The sequence below is a fragment of the Desmodus rotundus genome, chromosome 2 (assembly GCF_022682495.2).
Source record: "Desmodus rotundus isolate HL8 chromosome 2, HLdesRot8A.1, whole genome shotgun sequence".
NCBI lineage: Eukaryota > Metazoa > Chordata > Mammalia > Chiroptera > Phyllostomidae > Desmodus > Desmodus rotundus.
The window spans coordinates 201,010,588-201,028,556 of record NC_071388.1 but is presented as its reverse complement, the minus strand read 5'-3'; the positions used below and the strand labels follow the sequence as shown (position 1 = coordinate 201,028,556).

The following is a 17,969-nucleotide window of genomic DNA, read 5'->3' as shown; positions in this document are numbered from 1 at the left end:
CAGAAGTTAACTGAACAATGAAAGTTAACTATAGGGCCATGATTTACCCACAATATCACAAAAGAAAACATATGGAGGAAACCACCACACACACACATTTTTAAAGTAATGAAGTAATGTGTGATAAAAAAGAAAGAATTATAAGATAGTATGTGGAAATATTTTACTTTTGGAAAAAATGTCAAAACCACCTCAGCAAATAACAAATGCAAAGTGCTTTGTCGCAAAATATCTTACTAACATTGGCATACTATATTCTATAACCTAAAAATGAACATATCTGCTCCACTGAATACACTGTAGGCGTCTGATACGGCATCTGTAAAGACTAATAACATACTGTTTTAAATATCAAGTGTGTCCTTGATACGTATTTATAAATAGTAATAATCCTATCTGCTTACCACAGCTACCAACAGACCAATGCAGATATACTTTATTAATGACCCAGATACCGTAAGTTATGCTGCCATCACTTTTGTCATCTTCCAAACAGTAAAGAGTTCTTAGAGTTCTGAATGAAAGCGAAACCACCCCGAGATGCTCACGTGTGCTAAGCCACTGCACTGACGGTCTCAGTTAATGGCTTCCTGTGCCCATGCCCTTTGCCAGGCATCTAGTCTCCTCCCACCTAGTTCTGGAATTGGCAGCATGACTTTCTTTGGCAGTAAGTTGTTTACAACTGTAATGCAAGCATGTAGGACACATTTAAGTTATACACGCAGATGACTGTAAACAGGCTTTTCCCTTATAAAACCACTGGAGAAACATGAAAAGCACGTGGAATGTAGGTTAATTCTATTTAACATATTGTGTGTCCTGCAGCAACATAGAACTTACCTGCTAAAGCCAGTAACACCCCCAGGCATGCCCCTCAGAACACTAAAACTCCCCCGCAGCGGTAGAAGATCCGAGACTGCTCCCAACGTCAATATACTTTCTGACCTTTTAACTTCAGAAACACTCATTTTCCAGTGTGAACCCACCACATACAAGATTCATGACAGTACCTTTTTAATTCAAAATTTTATGTGATTGAGGATGGTTCTTCACAAATGCATAGTCGAAATATTTTGAAATAAAAGATTTAAATCTGTATATTTTTCTCTATCCATGTTACACTTAAGATTTAAATGTTTAACTGTAGACAAAGCACATGCACTTGAAGTCTGTATTTTTATGAAATTGTACCAACCGTCCTGAACATCATAATATCAATCCTCACATTGTACAGATCTGTGAAGTTTTCAAGAACACGTATCTTGCTAATATTATAAAGAATCAAATATACCCATCCAAGTGTTTTGGTTGTAAGACGTCCTTAGGGACACGAGAAGGTGTGCCGGTCTTCCCCAACAAATACTTAAGAGGTCAGCGTGTTTTCCAACAGTAGGAGCTGCTGTCAATCTCCCCTTTCCTTGGGCACTAGGCGTGCTCTACCTTCAACGCCTCTTCCCGCCAGCTGATGTCCCACGCACCCTCAAAACCAGCGACCGTGGCGCCTTCTTTGTGAGAGCTTCCCAGCCCTCTTCTTTCCGCCAACATCTGAGCCCACGTTACTTCTGAACCTCCTCACCCGTCCCCAGTATCCAACACCAAGTTGTAATATGTCACACACCTGTCTCCCTCAGCTGCACCGTCAGTGCTGCGTCAGCTAAGCCAGCGTGACACGTTTGAAACTGCGTCCACAGTCGGAGCGCAGTGCCTGTCGTGGGGAGTGTTTTAAGTGGCCTTTCAAGTTTCGCGACTCTGTTCAGAATTTCAGATTCATGAACCCATTCTAGTCGTCTCTCATGTTTGTATTTTGCTTCTACTTTTTGACATAATGGATTGCCTAAATCTGGTACTTCCTGTCATATATTCTAAATTTATTTTGATATTTCAGTCTTAATCCTGCCATATGCTAAAGTGAAATAAGCCAGTCACAGAAGGACAAATTCGGTATGACTCCACTTCCATGAGATCTAAATTAGTCAAACCCGCAGAAGCAGAAAGTAGAACAGTGGTTGCCAGGGGCTGGGAGGGGGAAGGGGGAGTGCTATTCAATGGGTATAAAGCTCGGTCACGCCGGACGAGAAAGTGCTGAGATGTGCTGTAATACTGCACCTATAGTTAATAATTTGTATTGTACACTTGAAAAGTGTTTGAGAGTAGGTCTCGTAGTAAGTATTGTTACCACGATTTTTTTAAAAATCTTAGTATTTTGGGGACCAGTTTCTACCTAATGCTATCTACTGACTGGTTTGGATATTTTTACTTACTTCCCCAATGAACTGTTACCTTTTCGGTTCTGTTGCTCTGACTTTATCTACTGTCATTAGACCTTTAATTTAAAAACAGAATATTATTCTTTTATTTATGATTCCATTCTGCTGTCCAAAATTTTGTATTCTAAAAAATTAATTTAAAGTCTGCATTTCTACACTAATTTCAAACTTTATACAAATAGTCTAAATTGTATTTTAACCTGAAAATATATTATTCTACACTAAAGTGTCATCATAAACCTCCTGCCCTTTCATCCAGCTTTAGATTTCCTGTAATGTACTAAAATCAGCCTGGAACTTGATCACTCAAAATAACTTTTTATCAGTAAAATTTGGAGGCTGCAAAGTCCTTACTTCTATAAATCATGTATTTAAAAATATTTCATATAATTTTGAATTTACACTTCCACTATTTTAGAATCAAAAACACAGGCGCATCCCAAGTAGGCAAGCAAATTTAAGATATTACTATCAAAGCGTTAGGAAGAAAGAGAGGCAGAGTGCGAAATGCTTGCACGTATCTTCTGAAGGTGAGAGAGAAGATGGAAGCTAATAAAATCTTCATGTTTAACTTCTCTTCTTTATCTCGTATCAGAAATGTGCAACCAGAACAGCACAACTGAACTATTATTTCCTTTCTAGGAAGTGATAAGAGTTGCCTATAAAATTAAAATGGCTATGATTAATCAATTGGGTAACTGGCTCATCCTTACTCCAGATTATAAAATATGCTCACTTTGTTAATTTTATAGTTTTTAAAGAAATATCAGATCACCAACTTTTACAAATGCAAAACATGGAACTAAAAACAAAAAAGCAAACCAATGGAATGGAATGACAAAAGCCCACTACAGCAGAGTGGAAGGACAACACTCCTCTGCAAAGCTTTACTCTACTGGGTTCTCACTGAGCCCTCCAACCACCAACCTCCTCCCTCCCGAGCACCTGCTCATCACCAAACATCGCATGTACTTCCAAAGTTAAAAATGCAGGAAAAAGGAAGGAGCAGAGCTCAAGTGGAAGCTGATCATGCAACAGTCTAACACACATTTATGACAGTACCACCAAGTTTATTCTTTTTCCTTTTTTATCTTTTAAAGCAAAGACTAACAATTACTCCCATACTAGACATCCTCCAAAAATGCCTCTTACAGTCATCCCTGATGAACTTTAAATACATATGTTTCACCGCAAGTTTAAGGCAAAGTACTGAGGTAGTAGACATTAATTCTAAAAGCATAAAATGAATATATTCTATAATACCTAAATATAAAATACAAAAATAACTTTTTTAGACAGTGAAATTCATCATTCTAAACTTATTAAATCTTATTAAAATGACTGCCAACAAAAAAAATTGAAATTGTAAAAACACTTACTTCATTTCCATGTTTTTGCAGGAATTCAATTTCCTGTTGTGTGAATGTAGTCATGGAGATAGATTTCACCCGGTGTGGTGGATTTAACCCTCGCCTAAGAGAGAAAATATTTTACAAATTTACTATTATATACTATTTTTAAAATTATAATCAATGCAAAACATTTTTTGTTAGCACATTTAAACTTGGAGCAGTGCTTTTATCTCATAAATTATAGTACTTAAAAATTATTTTAAACTATTAATATCCACAACAGATATGTCAAGGTAAGTTTGGCTAGACCCACACTAAATAATATACCTGAAGATAAGTTCAAGTAACTACACCTAGTTAGAAACATATAGGACCTGTAACACACGAGCTTCTAGGAAATACAAATACTGCTTTAATGTGTTTTGATGGAGGGAGAAAACAATATGTGCTAAGAGCTCTATGGTAAAGAATTCAAAAAGTAATTATTTAAATATCTTTATACTTGAAGAAAGTAGGATATGCTAAGTATTGACCTACACAAGTATTCTAATCAAACTGCTACTACCTTTAGGTTTAAGGCTAATTCAGAAAATTGAAACTAACCTAAGGAAACAAAGTTACTAACGACAAGAATAAAGTTCCATCTCTCCATCAATTCAGATAAAGATTGATAATAAGGAACATTTTTAATCAGCTGGAGAGGCAGTAAGTGTTCAAGAGGAAACAGTAAGGCCCTGGAGAAGGGATTCGAGAACTAGGCAGATCCGTGATTACATGACTCTTAAGATCCTTTACAATCTTGAGGACTTTTCTGTATAGATGGCCACTTTTCTGTATAAAGAGGACTTTATCTCTAAGTTCCTTAATGTTTTATCATACACATAAAAATGTGAGCAGAAATGCACTCAGAGAGAGTAAGGACTACTTATATTTTGTCCAAATATCACAAAGTGACTATTCTACCCAGAAGAGTAAGGGTTAAATAATCTATGCAAAGTAACAAAGTTTCATAAAATTACTTTAAGAGTCATGTCCTCCGGGAAAGGTGTCATTTGGAATCTAGGTTCCAGAAGAGATTACTAATATTTTTACAAAATTGGTTATATGATCATCTTGCAATCAGCCATGCCAAGATTTTAAAATGCTGTAAAATTACAAACCAAACAGTCTTTCAAAAATATTCTGGAAACATTTTTGATTGATTAAATATGGTGAGTAGTGTTATTTTAAATCAAAACAATAAGGAGAACTCAGAAGAGAAGGTCCTCAACCTTCATACCCTGCTGCCTCTTTCCCCCGTTCTACTACTACCAGAGAGAGCGGGCACACTTTTCAGACCGTGCTCTGAACCACGGCAAGCTGTGCTTCATCTGCTTCACATTTCAAAGAGGGGAGTCACTGTTAAGTTAGGTTTTGTTTAAATGTTCAATTAACAAGTCATTTTCCTTCCAGCTCTTGGTAAATCATACAACAGAAATGAAGACTGCACAGTAGAAACTGTACACAGCGATTTCATCCTAGTAAAACTTTCAACCTTAACTATGAAGAAACAACTACAGTATGATTTACCTTCAAGTACCTTTACAATTTGCAATAACAAATTAAAGTTTTCAAGATAACTTACATTTCCAAGTGAAAGTTTAGGAAAATCATTGTTATTCATTTAAAGCATGACACTATTTTCCAACTCATCCTTATCATGAGAACAAGACTAAATTCCCCACTTTCGGGAAAGCTTGTTCGTTTATGGTATGTATTTGCACCCTACCCAGCTCCAAAACAATTTAAGAACTTAACATATTATTTGTTCTCTCAAATTCCTCTACTCCCTCCGATGGCCAGTTGGTCTCTCCTTATTCCCTAATACCTCCTCTTCCTTGCTCCAGCCAACTTTTACCGTTCTACTTCCCCTAGAGTAGCCTTTTTAAAAACAGAGAAGGCAGAAGAATTACCAGAGAAACTGGTAAACACTGTTACAGGGGTGCATGTTTTAAACAGAAATTTTGGAGCAAATAATACCCCTATACTTCTCAAATCATTAGATGAGGAAAGCCCTGGCTCTCTTTAAGTTATTCATACAAATGTAATCTCATGAAAGCTGTACAATGTGTTATGGCTGGTACACATCTTGAGTCCCTACCATATCACAGGGTCTATTTATACATAACGAAGGTGTTCATTCCTTAAATAAGTAAACAAGTGAACTTATGAAACAAATACAACCAGAATGAGGACATATTTTTCACATCTATCAAGAATTTATTACAGGCTTTTTATTCAATTACAGTTTACATTCAATATTATTTTGTGTTAGTTTCAGGTGTACAGCATAGTGGTTAGACAGTTATATCCTTTACAAAGCGTTCCCCCGATATTACCAGTGCCCAGCTAACACCATACAGTGATTACAATATTACTGACTGTATTTCCTATGCTGTACTTTACATCCCCACGACTATTTTGTAACTACCAATCTATTTTAGGATTTCTTTAAAAGAGCTCAAACAGTGTACTTAAAAGAGGATATGATTTATAAAACTAATAGATGCAATTTTGCAAGGCCACATTAACTACATGACTTAACTCCAAGAAGTATTACATTTGTTCATGTTGATTCTCTAATTGGTCTTTTATATCCCATTTATTCAACCAGATTAACTATATTCTCAATATAAGGATATACAAGAGTTTTTCCTCTTTCAGCTACCAAAAGCTTTTGGACATGGATATCATGTGTTTATAAAACAGTTTGGTTTTAAAAAAGAAAAGAAGAAGAAGAAGAGACTAGTGCTGTCAATCTCCTGGGTAGAAGGCAAGTGGACGAGTCTGCAGTGAACATGGGAACGTAGCACACTGATGGCAGGGTAAATTTACCAACCACCATCAAGAATCTCGTTTGTGCTTTTTGAGCCAGTAACAACTTTTAAGAATCTAATGTCTGCAACAGGAGTCCCCAAACCCTGGGCCTCAGATGGCCTGAGCTCCGCCTCCTGTCTCCCCTTTACCCCCCAATCAATGGCAGGCTAGTGAAGTTCACCTGAGCTACCTACCTCCTGTCTGTGCAACCTCCACCCCCTTCCCCGCCCCCCACCAAAAACTTGGGAACCAGTGCTCTAGAAGGAATCTAAGACCTGGCTGGATGACTCTGTTGGAGCATCGTCAGTACACCAAAAGGTTGCGGGTTCGATCCCTGGGAGGCAACCAATCCATGTTTCTCACATGTATGTGTCTGTCTCTCTGTCCTTCTCCCTCCCCCCTTCCTCTCTCTAAAATCAATAAACATATCTTCTGCTGAGGATTTAAAAAAATGGATCTGAAACATAGCTATGTATAAGATGTTCATCACAATTCACAATAGCGTAACATCAGAAACACTTTGATATCAAAGGGCAAGTAGTTAAATGTATGACATTATGTATACTTATGATTATGTTTTAATTTAAGATGAAATTTTTTACTTTATTTTTTGTTTAGTTCTCACCCAAGGATATGTTGACTCTAGAGAGAGGAAGGTGGGGAAGGGGGGACAGCAAAAGGGGAGGGAGTGAGGGAGGGGGGAGACAGACAGACAGACAGAGATATCGATGTCAGAAACATCAATTGGTTGCCTCCTGGGGAATCCTGAAACCTAGGTATATGCGTGACCAGAGATCGAACCCAGAACCTCTTGGTGCATGAGATGATGCTCCAACCAACCGAACCACCCAGCCAGGGCCAAAAAAGTTAATTTTAACGTATGCAAACTTAAGAAATAAAACACTATAGTATTGATTCCATATTACTATCTATAGTAACCATAATTTTAACAGTAATTAAAATTAAGTCTTTTCTCATTAGCAGAACATCTCCACCATCAAATCTGAATTTTATGTATCTAATTATTTTTTCAGGTGTATTCCTGGAAGCTGGGGCCACTTCCATTTTTACTAAGCCTAGTCTAGCTGTCATGTGAATTTAGTGTTTATAAAACACTTTACTGTAACGACATTAGTCATAACTATTGAATAGAAGTGTTGAGCGAGTGTACCACATCATTTTTTACAGTGCCAATATCGAAGTACCACCCATTCTGGATCCTGAAAATCACATTTTAAGTCTTCAGTTTAGTGCAAAAAAGAAAATTAAATAATGATTCATTTAATAACAGCAGTACTGAAACTGTGAAAGCATGTCTGTCAGTTAATTGGTTTTAAGAAGTTCCAAAGTCACCTACTCGTGGAGTCCGGCATGTTTCTGCAGTATAATTAAGTCACATGCAGATGCCGGGAGCTTCAGTTTTAACGACCACCACCCAGGTATGACTGCAACCAGATGGAGTGACTCACTCCGTCTGTCCAACCATATGCTGCTCTTAACTGTGCCTCAAACAATCTTGCTAATAGCCTTTTGTTCAGCTCAAATAACAATTTGTGCTGGATGAATAAGTAAGAAAGCTTATTTAGTTTGATTAACCGTTTTCTTCCCTGCTGGGGAGAAGCTGGTTAAAATACTGTAATAGGCTATGAAAATTTAGGGGGTTGCTATTGTTGGCATAAAGCAATAAAGTTAATTTGACATTTAGATATATTCTAATACTAGTTATTTAATACTTATCTAGAACCCAACTTTAACTGAAAACACAACACAACATGGTATAAAACACAACTGTTATTTTGGGTTTTTCTTCTGAAAGTCACTATCACTCTTTACGTTCCTTGTAACACTTAGGGCAAGCATCTAAAAAATAATGAAGTAACAATTTAAACTAATTAAAGTATTTCAGTTCAAAGTAGACAAAGTACAAGAATGTCTTCACTCTCTCCAGACCCCAATGAAGTGACAACAGAGACATTAAAAAAAAAAAAAAAAAAAAAAAGGCTTAACCCATACAGAGAGACAGAGAACAAGGGAGGAGCCCCAAACACACTCTAGTTCTCTTAAAAACAAGATTTGGAAGATATACCTGCAGTAAGTGACTTCACAGAGTCCAGAAAGCCAAAATGGAAGCTCGTGCGCAGGCGGGAGAAGCCAGCTAGAAGGTGACTCCCACCACAGAGCCCGGAAAGATTACCAAAGGAATCAGGCAATTCACATAGGGTCAGAAAGAGACTCCTAATTTCCCTAAACCACAAAACTACCCTACCAGGACTTAGGCAGAGTAATCTGAAGAAAAATTTAATCTGGAGAGAGGATACCAAATACACTTTGGACTCAGGAGGATCTGAGGACCGTTATGAGGAACCACACTAAAAACTGGGAGCTTATCTGAGACTCCAAATACTGAATAAACTCGATGCCCCCAATCCCCTCTGCCAACTTGGATTCTAGAACAGTGGTAGCCAGGCTTCTTCCCAGTAAGAAAACTGAAGAAAATAGCTCTGAACTACAAAAAAACAAAAACAAAGAAAAACACATGAGTTTCCAAACTGAGTCCCCCAAAACTGCCTGAAAATTGAACAAAAAGACCTATACCAAAATACTTCAATAGAAAGTTCAGCAGAGACGAAAAAAAAAAAGATCAAATACATATACTAATATATGTAAATATATATATTCCTAAAGAAGGATGGGGGAAAGGGGAAGCGAAGAATCAGTAATAACACCAGACTTCTCAACAGCAACACTCCAGGTCTGAAGACAAGCAAGCAATGCCTTAAAAATTCCAAGGGTAAAGTACTTTCACCTTTGTGAATGCAGGCAAACTACCCGGTTAAAAATGAGGTCAGAATAAGCCACTCTCAGTCATGTAGCTCTCAAAAAATGACCTCCCATAACTTTTAATCAAAAGGCTAATGAAGATGTGGGGGTCCTGGTAAGAGAGAGTGGAACACAGGTTCGGGGTGAAGGAAATTTCCAGAATGAAGGCAGAAAAAAGTCCCAGGATGACAGGTGGGTGCATAGCAGACCTAGAGACCACCACTTCCACATCAGAGAATGACCAAGTGCCCAGAAAAGATTTATTTAAAAAAGAGAAAAAGTACCATATGTGTCTGATCATATTGAATGAAATTTTATACCTTACAGAGAGACAATTTATCTGGGAACATTTTAATGATCTATACATGGAAAACAAAGCAAATGAAGAAAACTAGACAATTATAAACTTCAGGGAGAAAAACAGTTGTACAAGAAGAAAAATGTATGTAGTATATTGCATGACACAGCTGAGAATAAAATATACAGAGTTACAATAAGGCAAATTCTGAATAGTGATTTAACCAAAAATTGTGGTATAATTATACTAAAGGGGAAGAAGCAAAGTATAAGTGGAGAGAGTAAGAGAAGTGTTAAAAGAGTCCTTATATTTCTCTCTGTACAGTAGAAGAGTCAACAGATAAAGCCCAAAATTAAGGTAAATGTAGAAAGTGGAAACAGACAAGAGTCCATCATAACTGTCTAAGGTACATAAGAAATGCAAGAAGGGATTAATGACTATTTTTGTTTGCTATAAGCCCTTCCATTTTTGAATTATGTGCATGTATTTTTTGATAAAAATTAAAACTGAATTGAAAATTAAACATAAAGAATGAAAAATAACAGTTCTTGTCAAGATTAAACCTGATATACACTTATAGATTGTTTTCTTTAACTAATAAAAAAAAGCATTCCTAGAAAATGTGAGTAATTTTTCATTTTCAAAAAAATCAAGTTTCTTGCCCTGACTGTGTGGCTCCATCACTTGGGCGTCATCTGGCAAAACGAAAGGCCGCACGCATTCAAGCACAGGATTCGATTCCCAGTTTGGGCTCGTGCCTGGGTTGAGGGGTCCGTCCCCAGACGGGGACGTGTGAGAGGCAACCAAAGGAAGTCCCTCTCTCATCAATGTTTCTCTCCCTTTCTTTCCCTCTCCCTATAAAAAAAATCTTTAAAAAATATGCCAAGTTTCTTTACTAGACAGACATTAGCAATCTTCTAGAAGAAGTACATATCTACTGAACACAACTGTTCCATGTTTGTGTTTCAAGTTGGAGCCAACAAGATTTATTGGGTAAAAGATAAAGGTTTGAAGTGAGCAATGAAGAAGAATTGTCATGGCTTCTCACACTATTAATTGTACTGATTTTCATACATCCCCCATCAAGGAGCTTGCAAATTTTAGCAACTGAATGTACCAAATAGTTTTCCCACTTACAGTAAACTGAAATTGTGCTACATTGTCAAAAGTTATCTCCCTGAATATAGCCATGACAGAGTATTAAAAAAATGGAAATGGAGTTAGGGATACAAATCACTGCCCACTGTGACCTGTCGTCTTCCTACATACTATAAGAAGAGCTCGTAAAGGGTATCTGATTACAATTCACTCTAATGCCAGTAACTGTATAAAAAACTAAATCCCTCTCTTCAGTCATCGGTCCAACTTTAATTTTATAAAGTTAATTATTCTTGCGAGATTGGCCGTAAGTCAAAATGCATACAAAATTAAGAGTGCAAGTTACTATCTAGCTACATTTATCCACATGTAAAATTCCAAGATTAAATACATTGTCCACACAAAATAGCTGGTATTAAGAGAAACAAAGTAATTCTCGAATGTAACTTTTTATCTAAACCCTCTCTGAAAAATCTGAGTCATTTTTTAAGAATAGAACAACTCTTACATTATTCACTTATTCCATGAATGTTAGTCTACACAAAACAAACAATTTGGTCTAAAATTAGTCTCTAACAGGAAGGCAGTAGTTTCTTGTTGGCTGTAATAGAGTGTCCATTCAAAATTTTAAGCATTTGTCGATAAAACTTGAAAGTGACAAATCCGTCCGCTCCATCACCCCCATTCTGCCTCCATAAAGAACAGTTTAAGCTGACCAGTGTGGCTCAGGTGGTTGGGCCCACAAAGTGGAAGGTCGGTGGTTTCATCCCTAGTCAAGGCACATGCCTGCGCTGCAAGTTCGACCCTCAGGTGATTGACGTTTCTCTCTTATGTTGTTGTTTCTCTCCCTCTCGTTTTCCCTCCCTTCCCCTCTCTCTAAAAATAAAAAAATGAAAAATAAAAACACCAGTTTAACTGCAGCCTTGGTCAGGTATCTGTTGTTTTGAGCACCGCCCCAATGCACCAAGGTTGCTGGTTCGATCCCCTGTCAGTGTACATAGAAGAAGTAACCAATAAATGCATAAGTAAATGGAACAACAGATCAATGTTTTTCTTTCTCTCCCCCACCTCGCTGGCTCTCGCTTCTTCTTTCTAAAATCTCAATAAATGAAAAATGTTAAGAAGAACTGTTTAATCACATCTAAATCTAAAGTCTATTTTAAAGTTTCACGATCTGAATTCAGTTATGTACTCTGAATGTACCTCATACAAGCATACAGGACAGCCCTCTGAAAAAAAATTTGCTCTGCATCTAGTAATATTAACATTTAATTTAGTTAAACAAAGACATTTTTATACTTGATCTTAGCCAAAAGGCCGAGAAGCGATAAACAAAGACATTTTTAAATGATTTATAAAAGATATGTGACTATCCTATAATTTAGAATTCTGATATTGGACACCATTTACTGTGTATTAGCATTTTCTAGGCACACCGAGATTTCTGAATGGCAGCTAGCATGCCTTATTTAATATACAGGGGTAGGGCAAAAGTAGATGTAGCGTTGTGAATATGCAAAACACAGAGTTTATTCTTGTACTATTATTTATTATTGTATTGCTTTCCATACAATTATAAACCTACCTTTGCCCACTCCCTGTATGTATATCCACTGCTTAACCCATCCTCGCATTAATTATGTGTTCAAAAAATATTCAAAGAATTGAACAGTTAGTACTCATAGGGTCTTATCACAAGTAAAGACACTGAGGCTGAGAGGACGGCCTGGCCTGGCTAACACCTTACTTTGGCTAAGTCATAAGCTAGTGGCAGTGTCAAAAATTTAACTTCAAAATTCATATTCTTTCACTTATGCCATGTCATCTAAATAACAAATATTTGATAACCCTTAAACTCAAAGTTAGGTTATTCTTAAATTATTTTCCTGCATTATTGCTTTTCAAAGAAAAAAGTCCTCAGGAGCTATTTATTGTCCCTCCAATATTTCTGCCATAGACATTGGATCCAACATCCACTCCTTCCTTCCCAAGGTCCCAGATTCCTCACTGTGGGATTCTATTTGGGGATCCTTGCTGTCGCAATGAAGTCAGCAATGAACATGTGTCCAACGAAGGCCCTGGCTCACGCTCAGCAGGAGTGAACTGCAGAACTTCTGGGAGGCTGGAAGACAGTACGCAGCTCCAGGAGCTGGAGGCAGCCTTCTGTGAACAAGGGAACTCCAGACATCATTAGGACACTGTATAAAGTCTTACTCAAAACCAAACAATAAATTCCCCTCATATTTTTAAACCAATTTGAGTCAGGTTTTGAGTTACATCTAAAAAATCAAAACTGAGATTTTTATAAAGTTGCTTCTCATTTGGATGTGTTCTACATATTGTTCCCTATGTGGGAAATGTCCTCTCCACCCTGTCAATAATGCCTCTTATGTATTGAAGCATCTACCATGAACCAAGCATGCACGACATGTTACACACACATTACCTCAAATACTGAAAACTAACCTACATCCAAAAGCTACAAGCTAAACCTTATGCTCACCATTTTGTAGATGAGAAAACTCAAGTTCAAAGAGACTGAGTGACATTCTCAATACCACCTAGCTAGTAAGTGAAGCCAGGATTCAAAACCAGGTTTCTCTAACTCATAAATGCCTGTTCTTTCAACTGGCTTATGGATCTGCCTGCCTACAGATCTTATCTGTAAAGGTCTTTGCTCAAGCATCAAATGTGAAACTTTCCCTACTATTTTTGTACTTCACAGGTAGCTCATTCAAAGACAGGAAATGTTACAATACATTGTAACTACATTTATATACTTAAAATGCAACCTCCTTAACTATAGGAAAACCCAAGTAACACCAGTGACTCCCACAGTATATAACACAGGCCAAGAGCGATCAATAAAAGACTTGTGGAATCACCACTAAACAGAGATATAAAGCCCTATTATAGATTAAACTCCATTAAAATAAACAATTATCATCATACTGAAGTATACTTTTATATAGAATACTTCTGAAACATGGAATCTATGAAAAATTTGTAAATATTTCTTGATATTATGCATTTGCAACAATAAATTACAAGTTGCCCCACTATACTTACAATGGGCTACACAGAAATGTCAGAAATCCAGAACAGTAAAAAAAAAATATATATATATATATATATATCTGTATTTTCAAACCAAATAACTTTAAATACATCAAAGGACCTTGTGTTTAGTAAAAGCAGAACATTATGCACATAATAAAGGTCAAATATGCTTTAAAAAAATTAACTATTGGCTTCATTTTAGAACCAAAGTTGCCCAACATAAGTCACTTAACTCTATTTGTAAATGAAAATTATGAACCAGACAACCTCGAAGATACCACCTAGTTCTGTGATTCTGGGGTGATTCACTGATATCACTAACTGTCAACATCTAGGAGTGCTTCCCCGACTACCTAACCTAAAACTAACGCTCAGACGGTGTCTCTCCTACCATCCTGTTTCACTGCATACTCACCCCTGACGTTTTTCTCCTTTAATTGCCATCTCCCCCACGAGAATGGAAACATCGAGAAAACAAGAACTCTGCTGTAGTCCTGCCCCACGTGGCTCTGTTGGTTCAGAGTCCCCTCCCAAAGCAAAGGGTCGCTGGTTCCATCCCTAGTCAGGGCACAAGCCTGGGTTGCAGGCCTGGTCCCTGCTTGGGGTTCAAGGGAGAGCAACCAACCCATCGAGGTTTGTCTCTCACATCGATGTTTCTTTCCCTCTTTCTCCCTTCCCTTCCCCGCCACTCTCTAAAAATGAATGAATGAATAAATGAATACATGAAATTTTTAAACATTTTTACAAGAACTATGCTGTATTTATCAGAACTTCCCACAACTTCACATAGAACCTACTGGGCACCCAATAAATGTTTGTTGAAGAAATAAGTCAAGGAAGACTTAAAAATGCCTCTTTTTCTTAAAATAAAAAAAAAAGTAAATGGTACACCGTGAGCATGTTCCTGCATTTTCCAAATACGAGTTTTCTCACACCATGTGCTTTGTCTCCGTATTGATCTTACAAAGGTTTTTGTTTGTTTTATTTTTAATTTGGGGAGGGGTTAAGCAAATTATTTGAAAGAATGGTTCAAACAAAAGAACTCAATTAGATGTTGTGTTAACAACAAAGCTCTTAAAAACATTCCACTTCGAAGTAACCACCACTTCGCCAATAACTAACTTTGAGTCAGTGGTAATTAGTGCATAAAAGCAACTTCTTATCGGTTCCAAAACCATCTGCAAACTTTCTAAAAGAAATTTCACGTAACAAAAATCTCATCAAAACAAAGCTTAATGAAGCGAAGACGAACCACAGAAACCGTCCCGGCTACTCCACTCGGCCCCCACCTCTGCCCGCCGGCGCGCGCAGCCGGGGCGCTCGGGTGCCGCCGCCGGAGCCCGACAGACACCGCCACCGAGCCCGCGGGACAGACTCCTAGTCGACGCCTCCTCCCCGTTACAACTCCCCCAACTCCCCCGACTCTGTCTGGACCTTAAACCTAAAGCCCCTCCGACCTCCATCTGCTTCTCCCCCTCCCTCGCCCGAAACTAATCCTCGGGAACTTTTCTCTAGGGATTCACAGCTCTGCCTTGGAAACATTTTCATCTTGTTACTACGTCTAAGTGCCTGCTTCTCCCAGGGACGCGGGTAATCCGGACCCGAGGGCGGGAAGCGCAGGCTCCGCGTCCGCCCAGCCCGCGCCCACCCCAGCTCCCCCCACCCGCTCCGCGGGCGCCCGGCAGGTGCCTCGCGCGGCCGACGCGCCCCGGCCGCCGAGGGGCGGAGCACACAACGGACCCGCACGGCCCTCCCGAGCCCCCTCCGGTCTTTTCCCCACTGGGGCGCGGGGTGGGCGCCGCCGGGGAGCCGAGGCCCGGGAGAGGCGGCGCGGGCTGCGCCGGGACCACGGATGCTCGCCCGGGGCGCCCGGTCCCGACCCCAGACCCGCCCACGCCCCACCCGCGAAAGCTGCCCCGAGCCTGGACCCTCGCCCGGAAAAACCGAAAGCGCATCCCCAGCCCCCCGGAGCCGCGGCCGCGCGCATCCCGGCCGCCGCCCCCGGCCAAGGCAGAGCCCCCTGCCGCGCCGCACGCCCGCCCCGCGGCCCCCACTCACAGGCTGCCGGAGCAGGAGGTACACACGAAGGAGCCGACCGTCATGTTCACGTAGGTGGGGCCGCGCTGGTCGCAGTCGAAGCACTTTCGGTTGTGCGGGAGGCCGGTCATGTCCCGCAGCATCTTCAGGTGCTTTTCCTCCTGCTTCCGCTTCGCGCTGGCCGCCATGGCCGCGGCGCCGAGGGAGGAGGCCGGCAGCGCAGGGAGCCGGGCGGCGCTGCGCCGGGGGCCCGCGGTCCCTCGGGCCGCCCTGGCCGCCGCCGCCGCCGCCCTCCGTCAGCGAGCGCCGCCCGCGCCGGACCTGGCCGCCGCCACTCGCCTCGCCTGGGCTGGGCGCGGCGCGAGCGCTGCAGAGCGCGGGCTGACCGGCCACACCAACCGGCCCGGCCGGGACGACCACAGCCGCCGCCGCCGCCGCCACCTTCCCGACTTCTCCAGTGGGGAAAAGACGAGAAAAGGGGACGGCAAGAGGAGGCCCGCCCCGGGCGGCCGGAGGCCAACTGTCGGCCGGCGCCCCCTGCTGGCCAGGAGGAGTCACTGCGGCCACGCGGAGGCCCGAGTTCCGGCTGGGCCAAGTAGGGCACGCAGGAGAGTAGTGGTAATAATAGATGATATTTACTTGCGCTCTTAAATGTACATAGAGCATTACGTGGATTACCTTCACCCCATACTGAAAACTCTCCAAGGGCTTTCCACTGCTTCGGCGATAACTCGAGGCTCCTCACGGTGCTCTCAAAAGCGCTCCATCATCTAGCCCAGCCTCCCTCACTTCGTACTGGTTTACTCAGCCACAGGACATTTCCGTCTGCACCCTGACCACTGCAAGCTCCCTTGTGACTCAGGACCCTTGTCTTGCTGTTCACTCTTTATCAGGGTGTCTAAACTTGCCACGATTGACATTTCGGACCAGATCATTTTTGGTGGGTGGGAGATCCTATACATTGTAGGATACCGAGCGGCATCCCTGTCCTTTACTCACTAAATGCCAAAATGACCTCCCCCGTAGTTGTGGCAACCAAAAATCCCCAGATATTGCCAAATGGGGCGCCCTGGTAGAGGGAGATGAGATCAACCAGGCTGGAAACCACTGGCTACGCTGGAAGGCCACCTCCTCCATGGCAGGCAACTCCCGCCCGCCCAATCAGCCCTTTCAAAGTTGCAGCCCACCTTCCTGGATAGTAGCTCTCCATGAGTTTGCTGTGAGGTGTTTGCTTCATAGTTCTAGCTCTTTGAAATTCTGCTTCTTATTTGGTGTTTACTCTGTATTAACTGGGATCTCCCTTTAGGCTCCCAACAGCACACCCCTCCCAACCCAGAGGCCAAGATGCATAATGTTTATGGAATGAATGCATTCAGTATCTCATTTAAGCATCCTGGTTCTTTCCATTTTACAAAACCTAGATATGTATCCCAGCGATATACATATGGGAAAACTGGAATTCCCACCCAAACATTCAGACTGCAGGACCCAATCTCTCAATCACTGCAAGAATCCACAGCCAGCAGGATGTTACAAACCCTTCCTGCCCCTCATTTCCCAAAGGAATAGCAGACCCAGAGAGGGAAGTTTCAAAGTCACTCAGCTGATGAATGGGAAAGTAGGATTAGAATCCAGGTTTCCTATTTGCCAGGATCTCCCGTGAAAGTGACTTGACTGCATGGGGGTCATCAAGTGAGACTTCATATTAATATTATGAATAATAATGTTTTAATATGGAAAGAAAGGGGCAGCCCTGGCCAAGTGTCTCAGCAGCTGGAGTGACCAAAAGGTTACAGGGTTGATTTCTGGTCAGGGCTCATATCTGTCCCCAATCTGGGCACCTATGGGAGGCAACTTTCTCACACTGATCTCTCTCTCTCCCCCACTCTCTCTGCCCCCTACCCCCTTCTCTCTCTAAAATCAATTAAAAAAAAAGCATCATCAGGTCCTCATTAGAAATACCTAAATAAATAAAAGAGAAAGGGACAGACAGATGTTGGATTGGCCGATGTTTTTTTTTCACTTTCTATCATGAAAACCTCAAACTCCCATGAGCTCATGGCACACCTTCAAAAATTACCAGCTCATGGTTCATGTGCTTTATCTACATCCCGCATCCTCCCCTGCCCTTTGTTATTTTAAAACAAGTCATAGTTATCATGTCATTTATGTGCTCATATT

At 40.7% G+C, this 17,969-nt stretch overlaps 1 protein-coding gene across 6 annotated transcripts in view; it reads right to left on the bottom strand.

The window, feature by feature from the left end:
- AGFG1 (ArfGAP with FG repeats 1) overlaps positions 1 to 16,271 on the bottom strand; it is a 62,037-nt gene extending 45,766 nt beyond the window's left edge. For all 6 annotated transcript variants that reach the window (XM_024563825.3, XM_045198154.2, XM_024563826.3 and 3 more), the window contains exons 1-2: positions 15,810 to 16,271; positions 3,647 to 3,740 (exon numbers count right to left, since the gene is read on the bottom strand). In XM_024563825.3, coding sequence (XP_024419593.2) covers positions 3,647 to 3,740; positions 15,810 to 15,976 — 261 coding nt within the window. In that variant the 5' untranslated portion in view covers positions 15,977 to 16,271. The remainder of the gene's footprint in view (positions 1 to 3,646; positions 3,741 to 15,809) is intronic.
- Positions 16,272 to 17,969: the final 1,698 nt, after the last annotated feature.